This window comes from Pseudophryne corroboree (genome assembly GCF_028390025.1).
Source record: "Pseudophryne corroboree isolate aPseCor3 chromosome 3 unlocalized genomic scaffold, aPseCor3.hap2 SUPER_3_unloc_7, whole genome shotgun sequence".
NCBI lineage: Eukaryota > Metazoa > Chordata > Amphibia > Anura > Myobatrachidae > Pseudophryne > Pseudophryne corroboree.
This window is the reverse complement of record NW_026967563.1, coordinates 415,053-435,273: the sequence shown is the minus strand read 5'-3', so window position 1 is coordinate 435,273 and position 20,221 is coordinate 415,053. Positions and strand designations below refer to the sequence as shown.

The 20,221-nt window shown below is 43.4% G+C and overlaps 1 protein-coding gene and 1 pseudogene across 1 annotated transcript in view; one reads left to right on the top strand and one right to left on the bottom strand.

Moving 5' to 3' along the window:
- LOC134984605 (zinc finger protein 850-like) overlaps positions 1–19,423 on the bottom strand; it is a 207,107-nt gene extending 187,684 nt beyond the window's left edge. Inside the window, exon 1 of the mRNA XM_063950149.1 lies at positions 17,789–19,423. Within this exon, the coding sequence (XP_063806219.1) occupies positions 17,789–19,385 (1,597 nt within the window). The 5' untranslated portion in view covers positions 19,386–19,423. The remainder of the gene's footprint in view (positions 1–17,788) is intronic.
- Positions 10,556–10,673, top strand: LOC134984658 (5S ribosomal RNA; annotated as a pseudogene).
- Positions 19,424–20,221: the final 798 nt, after the last annotated feature.

Sequence of the window (20,221 nt, the reverse complement as noted above, 5' to 3'; positions counted from 1 at the left end):
TTCAACCATGAGACCCAGCCGGTCAGTTCATTACTCACAGTCGCTAAGGTAAGGTTGTGCTTTCTCCTGAACTCCCACTTCAACTGCAAGATATCGTCCATCTTTCGATCTATAATCTCCGTGGGGTCGTCAGAGCTGTTCGTAATATATATACAGCACTTCACACCATATTGAGTTGCCAGAGTAACACAGTACCCACCTGACACGGCTGTGATATAATTAAGGACCATTCTGTGCTGAATCAGTTCCTTCTTGTAAGCTTGCAACTCCCTTCCCATATACCTGAAGGTGTCGTCATACATCTCAGTGATATTATCTATCAAGTTCGCTAGCGCATGGCTATACCTATAATTTTTAATTCCTCTGGCAGTGATGTCTAATGCAAGAAGGAATTGAATCCCAGTGGATTCGTGGATCAAATCAGAGGCTGCGTGGTCTGTCCTATCTATGAGGTGTCTCTTGATGATGTGTTCATAGTGAGTATGAGTATAAGGAGCCTGAGCACTGTGGTAAACGTCTTTTATCTTATTATGGGTTATGGTAATGACCTCTGGCAGTACTCTCCCAATATAACACAATCCCTCTGAGCTCGGGGCAAGCCACTTGTACGCCTTCCTCCCACATATGAAATAGGCATCATCTGGGAGAACATAGGGGACAAAATATAACATCACCATATTACAAATTTTCCAATTAAAGAAACCAATCCCTAGTTCTCCCATCTGCTCAGTACAAGTATTGGGCTGGATGATATGAGCACAATACCCTGGCGATACTTTTCCAACCCACATGGTCTTGCTTCCATGAGTATACCTATACCGAAAATACTTCCCACTGTTGGCTATTTGGCGTACAAGTTCAGAGTCTATGGGTATCCTATCAGCTCTGTTTGAAAAGGTCATTGTCTGGTTATTCCACATCACTTCCCAATTTCCCAGTTTTCAGTAATTCAGTAATTGGAAATATTAAAATATAATAAGGATCTGTCTACATGATACTGGTGGAGCTTCAAACTAGGGGGCCTAGAGATATTGAATTTCTTGTCCACCGGTCTCCCACTCCGTAATTCGAGTACCTCATCTATTGCTAAAGGGTACGGTACTAATCCTGACTTGCTCTGACCTTGAGGTACCTGTGAGCACACCCAGCATTGTGTCTGGTTTAAGACCTTACCCACTAGTGAGTGGTAATCACTCAACGGATGACGGTCCATGTCGATATTAAGGTTGCACTGACATCTCTGGATGCACCCATCCTCAACTATATTCTCACAATTCCTACAAATACAATATTCATCAGACAATAACCCCTCACAGTGCCACCGAGCTCCCTGACTACCAGAGCGCTTACTGATGCCAGCCTGTACTAGTGATGCGCTGATCCTGAGATCCTACAAATTCATACTTGCCATCAGAACCCATTCCTGATCCCGACTCGACCTCTCTGGGACCCTCACCAAAACAAACTGTCCTTATCAAAACCAGAATTACTAACAGAACCCGAAACGTAGTCTCTTGTGATCGATCCATTTCGTTAGGGGAAAGGAGGAAAATAAGAAGGAGAATAGAAAGGAAAAATGCAGGGGGAGGTGAAAAAAGAAAGTGGTATGACAACCGTTCTAGGTCTTGTTACTCTTTGTGCTCAGATGCCATTCAACAGTCCTGCCTCTCAACTTTCCCGGAACAGACACTCCAGTGATACGAGATTCTCTACACTCTGCTCTTTGTCACGAGTTCTCTCTGGGTCAGCGACCTTCTTGCAGTGGGACGAGTGGACCCAAGTCTCTCTTTCGGCGACCTTCAATGCTGTTGTGCTGGTTAACAAGACTTGGTATGGTCCTTCCCACCTGTCTATGAGGCAACCTGAGCATAAGAAATTTCAAATCATCACATAATCCCCTGGCTCAATGTCATGACAATTACTGTTCGGTAGGTCAGGAATCACCAGCTTTAAATTTCTTTGTTGATTTCTTAGCTGCTGGCTCATCCCAACAAAATATTTCACAGTCACTTCATTATTACATTTCAAATCATCCTGGGGGTCTATCATTACATGAGGTTGTCGACCAAAAAGAATTTCAAAGGGTGATAGGTTAAGGGGAGACCTGGGATTGGTTCTGATGCTGTACAACACTAGTGGCAAAGCTTCTGGCCACGACAATCCAGTTTCAGCCATTAATTTGCTCAGCTTGTTCTTAATAGTGCTGTTCATTCTCTCCACCTTTGCACTCGCCTGTGGACGGTACGGAGTATGCAGCTTGCTATTAATTCCCATCAGTTTGCACATGACCCGAAAGACTTCACCTGGATACCATATCTACACACAAATTCCTGCACAATTTTCTTTGCAGTGAACGTAGCAGTATTTGTGGCAGCACGGAACGCTTCTACCCAGTTGGAAAATACATCAATACAAACTAACACATATTTTAAATTGCTACAGGGTGGTAACTGTATGAAATCGATTTGTATTACCTGAAAAGGTCTGTCTGTCGGAGGGATATGGGATGGCTCTGTTGGTATTGTCTTTCCAATATTCTTCCTCAAGCAGATAAGACATGTCATTGCTTTCTTACCTGCATGAGAAAAGAATCCTGGCGTACACCAGTAGGCTCTCACCAGCTTACACATACCCTATTTGCCCAGATGAGTCAGACCGTGTGCCGCATCAGCTAAGCTTGGAAGATATGCTCTGGGGGCCTCGGGCTTACCTTGTCCACCTGCTCACAGTCCTGAGGATTCCTAGCCATACCCCTTTGACCTCCAGACTGCCTTTTCCTGTAAAGAACACAAATCTTGCATTTCAATTAATTGTTGTGTGTTGATCATGTTAAATGTCATCAGTGATGTGATGTTCATTTGTATAGGGGTGCTGGCTGCTGATTTAGCAGCTTAGTTTGCCCGGCTGTTACCAAGTGAAATTGGGTCTTGGTTGTATGTGCTTTGCACTTGATAACAGCCACTCTGTCTGGTTGTTGTATCGCTGTTAGAAGCCTTTTTATGTGGGACGCATGCGCTACAGGTGTGCACGCTGCCGTCATGGAATTTCTGAGGCACCATAGGGCCCCCGAAATCATGCACTACTCCAAAGGCATACCTAGAATCCGTGTATATATTAGCTGACTTACCCTTGGCCAATTCACACGCTCTGGTTAGGGCACAGCTCAACAACTTGTGCTGAGTGCGTTGGGCCCAGGTGTTCAGCTTCTATGATACCTCTGTCATCTACGACTGCGTATCCAGTACACAAGTCTCCCGATTCTGTCTGTCTGTGGCAGATACCGTCAGTGTAGAAGGTAAAGTCTACTCCTTCCAGTGGGTTGTCACTGATGTCAGGTCTCGCTGTAAAAGTCTGATTCAGGTTTCCATACAATCATGCGTATCAGTATCTGCACTAAATCCTCCTTCACCATTATTCTCCTCCACCCTCTGTGCCTGTCCAGGCACACTTGGCAAGTAAGTTACAGGATTTAGTGCGCTGCATCTCTTAATGGTAATGTTTACCGGGGCCATCAGTGATAATTCCCACTTTGTAAACTGAGCAGATGAGACATGTCTGGTTTGGGCAGAGTTCAGTAAGGCTGATACTGCATGAGGTGTATGGATGGTCAGGTCATGTCCTAACACTACGTCCTTACTTTTACTTACTAGCAAAGCTATCGCTGCAACACTTCACAAGCAAGTGGGGAGAGACCGCGCTACAGTGTCCAACTGTGCACTGTAGTAAGCTACCGGCCTGCTGGCATCACCATGTCTCTGGGTTAAAACTCCTGCCGCGCACCCTGCACTTTCTGTACCGTATAATTCAAAGGGCTTCCCATAATCTGGCATACCTAATGCAGGTGCCTGTCATAGGCACTGTTTGAGTCTCTCAAATGCCAGTTCGGACTCATCTGTGTGCGAGACCCGTTCTGGTTTGTTGGAAGAGACCATCTCTTGCAAAGGTAAAGCCAGTATAGAGAACCCTGGAATCCAGTTACGACAATACCCACACATTCCAAGGAAAGTGCAGATCTGTTGCTGGGTTTGTGGCAGAGTCATGTCGCGAATTGCCTGTATTCTATCAGCGGTGAGGTGTCTAAGTCCTTGAGTCAAGCAATGTCCCAAATATTTGATCCTGGTCCGGCACAACTGCAACTTATCCTTTGAAACCTTGTGTCCTGTTTGGGAAAGATGAAACAGAAGCTATTTCGTGTCTTTCAAAGACGATTCGAGTGAGTCAGAACATAACAATAAGTCTTCGACATACTGAATTAGCACTGATCCACTCTCAGGTTGAAAGGATTGTAAACAGTCATGCAAGGCCTGAGAGAAAATACTCGGGCTGTCAATAAAACCTTTGGGGAGACGAGTCCAGGTGTACTTTATTCCCCTGTATGTAAAAGCAAAAAGGTACTGGCTGTCAGGGTGAAGAGGGACAGTAAAGAAAGCAGAACAGAGGTCCATGACAGTGAAAAATTTTGCAGTAGAGGGAATTTGCATAAGGAGGACAGCTGGATTGGGCACTACGGGGAATTGGCTCTCAACTATCTTGTTTATCCCCCTTAGATCCTGCACTAGCCTATAATCCCTCCCCCCACTCTTTTTCACAGGGAAGATGGGATTGGCGGTGCTGGACGTCCTGACTAGGATGCCCTGCTGTAGCAGCCGCTCTATGACAGGGTACACTCCTAATTCTACCTCTGGCTTCAGAGGATACTGGGGAATTTTTAGAGCTATCCTACCATCTTTTACTTGTACTACTACTGGAGCTACATTCGCCATCAATCCAGTGTCCTGTCCATCTCTGGTCCAAAGGGAACCTGGTATTTGCGAGATCATTTCCTCTACCTTTGATGGACACTCGTCTATAACAGTAGAATATGACATTAGCCTTTGAGGGGTGTATATTATATCTTGTACTTGATGAGCGTGGTTCCCAGGTATATCCAAGAAGACACCCTCAGGAGTATATGACACACCGCATTTTACACAATAAATCTCTGCCGAGTAGATTAGTCGGAGCTGATGCAGCCAGCAGAAAAGAATGTTTGGTTTGCAAAGGCCCTATCGTAATCTCTGCATGTCTACTCAAAGGGTATTGTTGCACAGTTCCTGTTACTCCCATTGCCAAAATAGTTTTACCCGTGGTTTTTATACCTACCATCGAATTTAACACTGACCTCGCCACCCCTGTATCTACGAGAAAAGGTAATGGTACACCAGCTACATCAACCGTTACCTCAGGTTCACTACCAAGGCTAGCAAATAACTTCACTGGCTGCAAACTACAGGTGTGGCCCAACCCCTATTGTGTGGTGAGACCCTCCCGCAGCGCATTGGCAGCTACAATATGTGAGGGGGGTAGCTGTGAGTTTTCGGAGGCCTGCCAGTCTCTCCTTGGTGGGTACCTCCTTGTTTCCCCTGCATGTGGCTCGTAATTTCTCCTAGGTGTTCCCTGATCCCAATTATGTGCATTGTAGTGTGGTTCATATCCTGGTCTAGGGGGTTGATGCACATTATGTGTACCCTTAGTCCTACAGTTCCTTGCAAAATGTCCTTCCTTCTTACAATAGAAGCATATTATTGACTGTGACTTACCATCAGGGTTCTGGGGTTTTGGCTGATGTGATTTTGTTGTAAGAGAATTTATACTGTCATCAGCTTATCCCCCTGAGACTCCCTGTGTTTACTGATGTTACGGTCGTGTTTGATAGTGGACTCTCTCAATGCAGCCACCGAGATACCCCTCCAGTTCGGTAGAGAGGTTTGTACTCTTGCTCTTAATGCCTCTATTAACCCGTCCATTAATACAGTAACAGCTACCTCCCTGTGATGCGCATTATCTTTTATGTCCTCGATCCCAGTGTATCTAGACATTTCCTGCAGTGCTCGATGGAAATACTCGGATGCCGTTTCACCTTCCTTTTGTCTTATGGAAAAGATTTTATTCCACCTGACAACAGTAGGGAAATATACTCCTAATTGCAGATTGATTTGCTTTATGTTCTCCTGTATGTATTCATCAGTGAGAGGTACTTCTGCGTCTAACTTACAATCGGTTATGAATTTTGCGGGGTCAATATTTGAGGGTAAACACACCCGTAGCACTGTCCGCCAATCTTTGTTTGTGGGTTCGTTGGCATTACCTGACTATTTAATGAACCTCTGGCATGCGACTAGATCTTTTCTGGGATCGGGAAATTCTGACATAATTGACCTTAACTCTGCCCGGGACCAAGGACAATGCATGGCAATGTTCCTGATGGGAGTGACTCCCTGAGCGTCAGTTCTCCTGTTGGGGACTGCAATCACCCTGACAGGATTTAATTCAATTACATCATTCTGGCTTGACTCTATAATGCGGTGAGCAATTGTCTCTGCATAATGTATGGTACCGTACTTACCTGTGGACACGACCTCACTTATCCCTCCAATAGGGGACCTGACTACTGCTCTTGTTTGTTGGGCCATGCCCACCTGAGTGTCCTGTGTGGTGGCTGCTAGAAAGAGTACCGATATTGTGCTGGGCTCATCTTCCTGCTCACAATCCTGGGGAAAATTTAAAATGGGATACAACTGGCAAGGGCTAGCGTTAGTACATTTATCAATTACTCTCCTATCCTGTACCAATGTACCATTGTCTGTAGCCACTTTCTCCCCAACAATATATGGTGGTGGTGGTGCGGTCGCCATTTCTTTCCCGCTAGGTTTGGAACCTGCTGCGCGAGCTAATTCCCTTTGCACATACCCCTCCTATTGCCATAAATTTAAACAATGAGTATGTCTAATCGTTTGTTTCTTGGATTTTATCAGACATATCCTTATCCTTAAGTTCTGTAATACCTCTGGTTCAAAGCTGCCCACCCTAGGGAATGGTACCCTATCTTTGTCAGTCATACGTACCCATTCAGACAAAAAGGTCTTCCGTGTGTGATCAATATTTACCACACATAACAAACCTTGCTGACCTCTTGGGCCTCGGCTCTTCAACCTGAACCCTGGCTACAAAACGTTCACCACTTGTGCAATTGGATCCCATCGCTGACTTTTTCCCTTTTTTTATGCAATCCCCAATGCACAATACGAATAGATGGTGAAAGTTCTTAGAGCGCTTTAACCCACTCCTTCTCCGCTGAGTACCATGACTCACTCCAATAGTGACTGTCACAACTGAGGGCCTGAGCTGACGGGAGGCAGCCTCAGTTGTAGGGGCTGAGATGTAGTGAAACCTGGGAGGTTGTATCAGACCCCTGGACATGTAAGTTACACGTAGGAAGATTGCCCGAAGGCGTGACCACGACAACCAAAGTAAAAGTCAATGGGGTATATGCAATTAGCGGCGAATCGCGGCAAATTTTCGCCTGTTTTTTAATTCGACACAATTCGACCGTCCAATTTCGGAAAGTGGTTGGCGAAGTTCACCATATTCAATAAAAAACGGATTCGACAGTCCCGCGGGCGAAAAACGGCCGATTAGGTGGATTTTGCCGCGATTTGAAAAAAACAGCGAAAAACTGGAAAAACCCGGAAAAAAATGGCGTGGGGTACCCCCTACAAACCATAACCAGCCTCGGGCTCTTCGAGCTGGTCCTGGTTCTAAAAATGCAGGGAAAAATTTGACAGGGGATCCCCCGTATTTTTAAAACCAGCACCGGGCTCTGCGCCTGGTGCTGGTGCAAAAATAAGGGGGACAAAAAGAGTAGGGGTTCCCCCGTATTTTTTACACCAGCATCGGGCTCCACTAGCTTGACAGATAATGCCACAGCCGGGGGTCACTTTTATACAGTGCCCTGCGGCCGTGGCATTAAATATCCAACTAGTCACCCCTGGCCGGGGTACCCTGGGGGAGTGGGGACCCCTTCAATCAAGGGGTCCCACCCAGCCACCAAAGGGCCAGGGGTGAAGCCCGAGGCTGCCCCCCCCCATCCAAGGGCTGCGGATGGGAGGCTGAGAGCCTTGAGAAAAATGTCAGAATATTGTTTTTTCCAGTAGTACTACAAGTCCCAGCAAACCTCCCCCGCAAGCTGGTACTTGGAGAACCACAAGTACTAGCATGCGGGAGAAAAACGGGCCCGCTGGTACCTGTAGTACTACTGGAAAAAAAAACCCAAATAAAAACAGGACACACACCGTGACAAGTACAACACACACATACTTACCTATGTTGACACGCCGACTGCCACAGTCTCCGACGATCCGAGGGTACCTGTGAAAAAATTATACTCACCTGATTCAGTGTCCAGAGATAAATCCACGTACTTGGCAAAATAAAAAAACACAAAATCCCGACCAACGGACTGAAAGGGGTCCCATGTTGACACATGAGACCCCTTTCCCCGAATGTGCTGGGACCCCACGTGACTCCTGTCACTGAGGTCCCTTCAGCCAATCAGGAAGCGCTACTACGTGGCACTCACCTGATTGGCTGTGCGCTGTCTGTGCTGTGACAGCGCATCACACAGCTCTCTCCATTATATTCAATGGTGGGAACTTTGCCATCAGCGGGGGGTTACCCGCGGTCAGCGGCTGACCGCGGGTGACCTCACCGCTAGCCGCAAAGTTCCCACCATTGAATATAATGGAGGGAGCTGTGCGATGCGCTGTCTGCTCAGACGTGCAAAGTGCCAATCAGCAGAGTGCAAGGACGTTGCACTCGCTGATTGGCTGAAGAGACCTTTCAGTGACAGCTGTCATGGAGAGGTCTCTGCATTCGGGGAAAGGGGTCTCATGTGTCAACATGGGACCCCTTTCAGTCCGTTGGTCGGGTTTTTGCGGGTTTTTTTTTTGCCAAGTACCTGGATTATACTCTGGACGTGGATTTATCTCTGGACGCTGGCAGGTGAGTATAATTTTTTCAAATGAATCGGAAAAATTGATGAAACGGAAGAAAAGGGTAAAATGCAATTTGTCTAAAAAGGAATACGAGGCAGTAAGATCACTAAAGGATGATAAGAAGGTTGTTACTAAGCCAGCTGATATGGGTGGAGGGGTTGTCCTTATGGACAAATCAGATTATATAGAGGAAATCATGAAACAACTAAATAAAGGCAATACATATAAGAAATTAAGATTTGATCCAATCCAGAGGATCAGTGAGGCATTATTAACATTAACATCTAATGCATTAAAAGATGGAGTAATTAATGAGAAAGAACATGATTTCCTTAATATAAAAGAACCTTCTATACCAACAATTTATGTTCTACCGAAAATCCATAAGGACCCCCTCCACCCACTTGGTCTCCCAATAATATCAGGGACCAATAGTCTAACATCAAATTTGTCAGCACTAATTGACTTTTATTGCAGCCTATCGTCACAAAAACAAAGGTGTTTCTGAAAGACATGGGCGATGTATTGAGAAAACTTACCAACTTGCAATACACTAGCTCCACCATTTTATGCAGTGCAGATGTATGCACCCTGTATACTGTTATTAAGACTACAGTTGAAAAGGAGAGACAAGACAAAAAACCCTTGTTTGGGAGCACTCTTTTGTATTAAATTAAATAATGTAGGTAAAGTAAATGATAAATGAGATAAAACTTAACCTTTAATTGTTTCTCAAATAAAAGGAAGAAAAAAGGGGGAATAATAAGACAATTAAAGGACTCGTGTCTGGTGTTTCAGCAAAAAGAAACTTGTTTGACCTTTTTAGCAAATGAGGTACAAGTTGCTAGGAGAAGGTGAAGATATTAGAAGTAATAAATTGGATGGATGTAAGTGTGTTCTAATAGGATGAATGTATCCAGGACAGTCACTATGCATGCCTCAAAACAAAGGTATCCAAATGGAGAGTGATATGGTAGCAAGGTTGAGTGAGTGAAACACATGCATGTTGGAATTACATAAATTCACTTGTGTGTTTATTTCACAGTTAGGTATCTGTATATAATAATAGAACCTTGGAGGCATGGGCGGGTGTGAGGACTGAGTACTACAGATTATCACTGAAATTAGAAAACTGTTGTGAAACAGAAGATATAGTGATTTGTTTACATTGCGATATCTGTGACAGAGGTAAATGTGGTGGTATATAGTGGTCTGATGACCGTTACCACTATCTTAGGGTAGACTGACACCTCTTTACAGACTAGTGGTAAATATAGACATAATTATAGACCCTGATGGTCTAGTGAAATTACCTAGTATAAGTCGTTTGCAAGAAGGGAACACACGGTAAGCGCTAGAGACAATGCACTGTATGATCAGTGTTGAGCAGGGGAAAGATTCCCTGGTGGTCTAGTGTTGATTACCCTGGCTGCACGATCTGCGGCTGATGTTTGCTGTAGAACTTACCTGTTCAAAGTCCTGCTGGTCCCGCTGTTAGTGACGAGCGCGGCCGCCCGCTTCCGGGTTGGGCGTCGCCACGATGATGTCACTGTTGACGATTCTCTCGACGTACGTTTCACCTTTTGGCTTGGTTATGAGAGCCCCATTTTAATTCTCCAAAACTGACTATACCTCTATGTCTGTTTCTGGAAAAACACTCCCGGACCACCTATGGTTGATTTGTACTCAGTACGGACAATAGAATCATCTTCCTATCTTCTTTCATTTCTTTCTTACCTCAGGCCCACGGCCATACTACCCTGAATGCGCCCGATCCTGTCCGATCTCGGAAGCTAAGCAGGTATGGCCTGGTCAGTATCAGGATGGGAAACCCCCTGAGAATACCAGGTGCAGTGGGCCCCCTTTTCTCTCTATCTCTCATACAAGATCAAATTCAGCTCACTCAACCTTGCTACCATATAACTCTCCATTTGGATACCTTTGTTTTGAGGCATGCATAGTGACTGTCCTGGATACATTCATCCTATTAGAACACACTTACATCCATCCAATTTATTACTTCTAATATCTTCACCTTCTCCTAGCAACTTGTACCTCATTTGCTAAAAAGGTCAAACAAGTTTCTTTTTGCTGAAACACCAGACACGAGTCCTTTAATTGTCTTATTATTCCCCCTTTTTTCTTCCTTTTATTTGAGAAACAATTAAAGGTTAAGTTTTATCTCATTTATCATTTACTTTACCTACATTATTTAATTTAATACAAAAGAGTGCTCCCAAACAAGGTTTTTTTGTCTTGTCTCTCCTTTTCAACTGTAGTCTAATCTACAAAATTCCTGGGAGCACCGCCAATCACTAGCAGTTCATAATCACATTTTTTCTAACTGCATTTATATTGGTTTTCCTATACTATTCATACATCTTGCTTAGATCATTAACACTAGTGCGGTTCCAAATTCAACTTTGTATACTGTTATTAAGAAACAGAAGGGTCTGGAAGCAATTTCCTATTTTTTAGACAAAAGTGATTATGATAATTTAACTAAAAATCATCCTGGATGGTATAGGTTTAATTTTAGATAACAATTATTTCTATTTTGATGGCACTTATTATATCCAACAAGTGGGGACAGCCATGGGTACCAGATTTGCTCCCAGTTATGCCAATTTATACATGTCATATTGTGAAGAGCATAACATCTTTAAGGTGGATGGATTGGGGGCAGATCTGGTATCCTGGCATCGATATATCGATGATGTCCTATTCCTTTGGAATGGACAGGAAGTGGACCTCCTAGCCTTCATGGATAGATTGAATCAGAATGATTTTAATCTTAAATTTGTAACAACTAGCAGTACAAAATTTTTTTCCTTTTTGGACTTATGTATATATGAAGAAGACACCCTTAAAACCAAAACCTTTAGGAAGGCAACAGATTCTAATGGATATATAGAAATGGGTAGTTTACATCACCCGAATTGGCTAGACGGTATTCCGTTTAGCCAATTTACACATATTAAGCGGAACTGTAGTGACCAAACTATCTGTAATGAACAAATAATAGAAACCACCAACAGATTTATCAATAAAGGTTATCCAGTAGATCTCTTAAATAAAGCACAAACTAAAGTAGAAAACATCAATAGGGATAACCTTTTAAAAGAAAAAGAGAAGAAATCTAAAGATGAGAGGAATAAGTGGTCTTTTATCAGCCAGTATAATCCTCTGCACAAAGATATTGAAAGAATTTTTAGAAAGAATTGGTATTTATTACAGAAAGATCCAGTTATAGAAAAAGAGATACCTGATAGACCTACTTTCATGTATAGGAAAGCGCCATCATTGAAGGATAAACTAGTAAGGAGTGTGATAGATGACAATACGAGAGCCAGCATCAGAACGAAGGGGTTCCATAGATGTGGCCAGTGTCTGATGTGTAGGACGGTTAAGAGTAAGTCCAGTAAAATCACTGAATTCACGGTTAATAATGACACGTACAGAATTAATGATTTTATTACGTGTTGTTATGCACACCAGTGCCTGCAGGAATGTACTGGTGTTTGAACTGTTATGCACACCAGTGCTTGCAGGAATGTACTGGTGCCTGAACAGAGAGGGATGCAAAACAAATGAACTCACAGACAGACTGGGAAATATGACATAACGTACACAGAAGGTGATAGGGTAACAAAACCAACACAGAGTGAACAGAGAAGCCCAGAGGCTAAGAAACTGGGTGTCTCTCTAGTATTAGAAATGCTCAGATGAAAAAAGCAAGATGTTGTGTTTTAATACGTAGAGAACCCAAAATGCTGTTGCTAAGGGCAACAGCAAAACCCTAAAGGGTTACCAACGGGTGTGGCAGTATACTCCTTGGTCAGAGATGGAATAATAGACACAAGGAGAGTCTCCACAATCCTAATTCTCACTTGCAGGGCCCAGGTTCAGCTTACTGCCACTAAACTGACACATGGACGCCCTGCACAGTGAGAGAGGATTATGCAGGCAGGTCTGAAAGTACAGCCACAAACCTGCTGGGTTCACAGAATAGCAAAAGAACCCCAGCAAGTTAAACGACTGACTCCAGTCTTACTGCTAGGTCTGGATTGGCAGAGTGTAGTACCAAATCCCCAGGCCTATTTGCAGTAAGCAACAACAAATACAAAGCTACACAGTACTGGCTAACTTTCAGGAACTGACTAACCAACAAAGATTCAGCAGCATCTGCTTAACCTGAGAAGAGGCCTTATATAGCAGGTGCTGTCCACGCCCCACTCAGACCTCACAGACTGTGAGCACAAAAACCAGCACCGGATCCCCTGCCTGTAACCACTGCACAGCAAAAGACCCGAACCGGAGTATCAGCTGCGCTCAGGTTACTCCGCTAGCACTTGTCTCCCGGTTGCCATGACGACGTGGCAGCACAGGGCAGGAGACTCTAACATGTGTCAATCAAAAAATGTAATCTACGGCATAGAATGTGCATGTGGGTTGAGCTATGTAGGCAGGACAAGCATAAATCTAAAGACCCGTCTCGCAGAACATGTGTATAACATTCGGAAAGGGCTGGAAACACTTTCTCTTTCAGCCCATTTTAAAACTCAACATGATAAGAAATAATATTTTGTAAAAAGGTTCTGGGGAATAGAACAGATTAAATCCACATGGCGGTCTAAAGATATAGAAAGTAGATTAGCGAAAAATGAGATGAAATGTATTATTAAATTAAGTACTCTGCAACATAAAGGATTAAATACCGATTTTGAGATGAAGTGGTTTTTAAAGTGATTTTTAAAGTGTTTTTGATATATTGATATTTATATTCATTCCTATGCCCTCATCCGTGTATATGTATTCAGAATTTTATTTATTTATTTATATTTTTGTATCATGTATAAAATTAATCATCTATGTATTTTAATATCATAGTACTAACATTATTTATATCTTTCCTTTGGTTTTGCATATCTATGGGACTAATAATGGAAAACTATCAATGGCCGATTGCATAAAAGAACTTTTCTTTTTGAATGGGAACGGACTTATTTAATAAACATGGTGCCGATTTGGACCGCATGTGTAGACATGGAACGCATACTTCCGTATAAGAATGACGCCGGGGGACCTTGAAAGATGTTCGCCACGTCATATCCCGTCCATTTCCATTGACGACGGGAACAGGAAGTACTTGTTCAGTGGAAACCTCGGCACATGGAACGCATTAGACCAGATGGCACGCATGATGTCACTTCCTGTCCGCCGTCAGCTGCGGTGGGAGTGAGAAAGATATGCTCCTATTGGAGGATGGTTATGTCACCACCTCTCCCCGCGAGTTTTGAAAGCGGAAACGGGAGGTGTACTATTGGACACAGCTGACGGATATTATGGGGGTAAATTGGATGGGTATAAATGTAACATTCTGTTGTTTAGCCACAAACGCTTCTGAGGAAGAACCCAGCAGGGTTGTAAATGCATTAAGCGGTGTAGCTATTTCTAACCTGGTGAATAGAGGCATAGGACTGATCCTGGAAATAATCCTAGGAGTATCCGGAACTCTGTGGGCCTTTTGGATTGATGAGTACACAGTCATCTCTAACATCAGTGATATTACATGCTTTTAAAACTTGTTTGTGAGTGCATTTTTACTAAACTTCTTTCCTTTAAGTGGGAGTCTGCACTATTGCTTTATTTGTTTCAGCAAAGCACAGGAGGATATTAAAGGAATCCAGCAGGAACATCTACCTCCCTTCAATGCAGAGATTATTATACGCTTTCATCCCTTTGATATATTGTGAGTGTGGCGTGTAAATAAAATTATTGTTTTTGAATTGGATGTCTACACTATTGTGTGTATTATCTTTTTCAGTCTAAATATTTCAATATGTGGTGATACCTTAGAAGTTATTGCTCTCCCCACAAAGAAAGAGAAGGGAAGTAATGTTAATTTATTATATGTAACCATACAAACAGAATTTGCGCAATTAGTACACTTAATTTCTTGTAGTATTTGGTGTATGGAAAATTAGTGGATTTTTCTGAAGTGTATATGCTGCATTTTTTAACTGTTTATCTAGCGCAAAAAACACAATAATTTTTATCTAAATCAATTGCCTTATGTTATGCCTATTGAAAAATCTATCTTAAATAAAAATAATAAAAGTTATGTTTTAATTTATTCATGAAACATAAAGGGGAAAAAATAGTGCGCCACACATTAAGGCTTCTTTAGATATAAGCCCACTAGCGTTTTTTTCTAAACCCCTTAACCAGTCATTGCAATTTGCTTAATGGCGCACCTCCAACCAGATTAACTAATCTTTGGTATTAACACTTTCGGATTATTCCCTCTATTGGTTGGTTCATACATAGAAGGATCATAAAACAATTATCATTTGGGCCTGTGCATAGTCTCTCAGACTTAACGTCTTCCCTGGAAATACTTGTGGATGGAGCCCTTCATTCGCTTTGCCAGGATTCAAGGGTGTTCAATCTGTTTAAATCAGAGCACTACACTTTGGCCACCATGCTCGATTCTAGGTTTAAAGCCTAGGTTGTATCTATGGACACAAGTCTGCAGAGGTGGAAAGACCTGCTGGTGAGAAAATTGTCAACTCAAGCAGGACGTGACCTGTCAACAGCTCCTCCTTCATTTTCTTCAGCAACTGGGGCTGCGAGGAAAAGGATAACATTTCCGAGTCCACTCGCTGGACAGAAAATATAATAATACAAGTGACACATTAACAGGAAATTGTTTCTGTCACCATAGCGACAATTATCTGGAAATAAGATAATACACACTTAAAAAGACTCAACGGAAATCTTTTGTTTTTAAACAACTTTATTTCATATCTTTAATACACAGATTTCTCCATATTTTAAATGTAAAAAATACTTTACTCTGCACATGGATAAAATGTCCTATAAAGCACATAAACAATTCAAGTTACATTATAGTATTGCAGGTAAGTAAAACAGATACATATTAGGAGCCAAAAGCCTATGGGGGTCATTCAGACCCAGCCGCAATAGCGGCCAGCAGCAATTTTCTGTTGGTGACAAAATGCACATGCGCAGCGACCGCGCAGACACACATTGCGGTTGCATTCCTGAGGGGTGAACGCGTGCAGGCCGATGCCATTTTCCTGGGGCTGCATGTCAAATCTGTGTTCATCTCTGATTAACCCCCTATAAGCTTCCAGAGTGCACCTCATATCTCATCTTTTCCAAGTTACTACAAATGATATGAGATCGGTAGCAGCACTACTTTCAGGATTATTACACAGAACACACATAAAGGCTGACACAGCAAATAACAGTAACACATACAAGGGATTAATTAGAAATAAGGAAGAATAATCATCATTAAGTCTGATTATCAACTGATTCTGTGCGGAACCCATACACCTCTTTACTGCCTCCAGCATCCCCCGGTACTGCACTGTGACCATCCGCCCTGTCTCCCCCCTCTACCGCCACCACCGTCTCCCTCCACTACTGCCATCCGCCCTGTCTCCCCCACCCCTACTGCCACCCGCCCTGTATTCCCCACTGCTGCCACCTGCCCCCCACTATTGCCACCCACCCTGTCTTCCCCCACTACTGCCACCCGCCCCATCTCCTTCCACTACTGTCACCCGCCCTGTCTCTTCCTCACTGCAACCTGCCCCATCTCCCCCACTACTGCCACCTGCCCCATCTCCCCCCACTACTGCCACCATGTCTCCTTCCACTACTGCCACCGCCGTCTCCTCCAACTACTGCCACCGCCCTGTCTACACCAACTGCCACCCACCCTGTCTCCCCTCACTACTGCTACCCGCCCTGTCTCCCCCATTACTGCCACTGCCCTGTCTTTCCCCCACAACTACATCCGCTCTGTCTCCCCGACTACTGCCACCCACTCTGTCTCCCCCACTACTGTCATCACCATCTCCCCCACTATTGCCACTGCCCCATCTCTCCCAACTGCCACCCGCCCCGCCCCCCCCACTACTGCCACCACTGTCTCCCCTCTGACACCTTAGCGCTGCTTGAGAACAAGATTCTCACAGACACTGCTTCCGGCAGCCCCTGCTACAGCACTACTGCTACAACCCTGTCTCACCCCTGACATCTCAGAACTTCTTGGGGATTCTTGGTACTGCTGGTAACAGTCCTTCATCTGCAGATGGAAGCAAGCAGGGCAGTAAGGAGGCAGAAGCTGCTTCTGGTACCATGGACCCTGGTCATGTCGGGCTGAGAGAGTCAGTAAGATTATGTAATAGAGACACCATCTTACATGCAGCCAGTGGAGGGAGCAGAGAATGTGTGTTATGTGGCAGGAACGGGCTGGTTAGGTAACAGCCTGGCTGCTGCATTCTGTACAAGCTACAACTGGTGCAATTCTTTTGCTGGGAGACCCAGATAGAGGACATTGCAGTAGTCTATGCGTGATGATACAAGTAAATATATGACTGTAGGTAGATCTTCTGAGGGAAATAAGTGCTGGAGTCTGGCTATGTTCCTCAGATGAGGATCTGATTGTGGCAGATACCTGATGTCTAAGTGTCACTCCACCATCCAGGACACCAAGATTCCGCACATGATCAGCATTTTGTAACTCTGAACCCCCAAGCGTAAGTCTGGTTGGTTTGCAAAGCTGAACTGTAGCCCTGCCCTTTGGTGGTGAGCTTAAAGACATGTTTCACCAGGACTGAATCACAACCAACTGGCATCAGCCACACCTGGAGCTCAGCTAGACAACCATTTAGGATTGGTACTGGGTTCTCAGTACCTAGAGCAAAGACAGGTCATTTGTATAGCAGTGGCAGATGAGGGCATGACATCTGATTATTTCACCCAGTGGTAACATGCATATTGCAAAAAGCATAGGAGATAGGATAAGAACCTTGAAGAACAATGCATGGCAATGATAAGTATACTCCAGAAGATTAAAATGGTTCCTCACCTGAGTGATGTCTATTGTGTGCAACAAGAGATGATTTATTTCTCAGAGTATAGAAATGGCTTCTCACCTGTGTGACTTCTGTGATGTATAACAAGAACTGATTTCTGTGAAAAACATTTCCCGCACTCAGAGCAAGAAAATGGCTTCTCACCTGTGTGAGTTCTCTGATGTATAACAAGATGTGATTTGTGTGCAAAACCTTTCCAACACTCAGAACATGGAAATGCCTTCTCACCTGTGTGACTTTGCTGATGGGTAACGAGTCGTGATTTGTGTGTAAAACATTTCCCGCACTCAGAGCAAGAAAATGGCTTCTCACCTGTGTGACTTCTGTGATGTATAACAAGATCTGATTTACATGCAAAACATTTCCCACACTCAGAACATGGAAAAGGTTTCTCACCTGTGTGACTGCGCAGATGTGTAACAAGTTGTGATTTACTTACACAACATTTCCCACACTCAGAACATGGAAATGGCTTCTCACCTGTGTGCTCTCTCTGATGTCTAACAAGATTGGATTTCCAGGTAAAACTTTTCGTGCACTCAGAGCAAGAAAATGGCTTCTCACCTATGTGACTTCTGTGATGTATAACAAGATCTGATTTACATGCAAAACATTTCCCACACTCAGAACATGGAAAAGGTTTCTCACCTGTGTGACTGCGCAGATGTGTAACAAGTTGTGATTTACTTACACAACATTTCCCACACTCGGAACATGGAAATGGCTTCTCACCTGTGTGACTTCTGTGATGTATAACAAGATGTGATTTACATGCAAAACATTTCCCACACTCAGAACATGGAAAAGGTTTCTCACCTGTGTGACTGCGCAGATGTGTAACAAGTTGTGATTTACTTACACAACATTTCCCACACTCAGAACATGGAAATGGCTTCTCACCTGTGTGCTCTCTCTGATGTCTAACAAGATTGGATTTCCATGTAAAACTTTTCCCGCACTCAGAGCAAGAAAATGGCTTCTCACCTATGTGACTTCTGTGATGTATAACAAGATCTGATTTACATGCAAAACATTTCCCACACTCAGAACATGGAAAAGGTTTCTCACCTGTGTGACTGCGCAGATGTGTAACAAGTTGTGATTTACTTACACAACATTTCCCACACTCAGAACATGGAAATGGCTTCTCACCTGTGTGCTCTCTCTCATGTCTAACAAGAGCTGATTTCTGTGCAAAACATTTCCCACACTCGGAACAGAAAAATGGCTTCTCACCTGTGTGTCTTCTCTCATGTCTAACAAGATGTGATTTCTGTGTAAAACATTTCCCACACTCAGAACATGGAAATGGCTTCTCACCTGTGTGAATTCTGTGATGTATAACAAGATATGATTTCTTTGTAAAACATTTTCCACACTCTGAACATATCAGTGGCCTTTCACCTACCTTACCTGTGTGTGGTTTAATAGGCTTTGTGTTCTGTGTAAAACATTTGGCATCTATAGAACAGGGAAACACTGTATCTACTGTCAGAGCTGTAACAGATGCACCAATATCAGAGTGATCAGGAGAACATTTCCCAGGATCAGAGGGACCAGCTGATAGAGCTGGATGTATAATTGTGGTAATGGGGTTATCTCCTGGAGAATCCTGTCTACTGTCATTATCTTTTATGTCACAATCCGGGGATAACATTAGATGTCCTTCTGAGATATTCCTGCTTGTGTGTCCACCTGCTGGAAATAAAATACATTATGGAAATACAAAAATGAGAACACACAATAACAAATGTAATATTATAATAAGACTTAGATATCTCTCTTGTACTGGTAACTAACCATGAAGTATAAATGGAGATATAGTCACTCGCCAAGTCCTATGTCAGCACCAATGTAAAACAATGGATGGGGAACATATCGTATGAATTGGAGATTCTAGATGAACAATAACATCAGACGTATGAGCTGATGGATCAGAGAAATGTCTCCTAACGTTACTCCTGGAAGCATTGGTAAGGTAGCATTCCTTTATGTGTGTGCTCATACGCTGGTAAGCCTGTACATGTGTTACTAACCCTTATATAAGGTATATTGCTACAGCAGAGTAGGTGTGGAACAAGGTACTTTACATGCAATACACCATATAATACCCTGCAATCATCATCATCTGCTAGGTTATAATCCACTCTTACACCCCCATCATCAGTGTCTTATCTCTATTCTCTCAATAGTAATAAGGATGATGTGTGTACAGTAAGTATGATACAGAGAATTACATATCAGAATCTATACAGCTGCCGCCATACTTCTGCTTCTCATACGTGTGCTACTGGCAGCAGTGAACATCTGAGTGAGAGTGCAGGGAAGACAGCAGAGTCTGATGAGAAAGAGATTGGATCTGCCTTTGCAGGGATGTACCACACCTGTCACCCCTGTTAGTATATAAAATAAATAAATAAGAGGGGCCTGAGTCCATCCAGACGTGCTTTCTGGAGCTTTCATTACTACGTGGCTTCTTATCTATTCTACCTG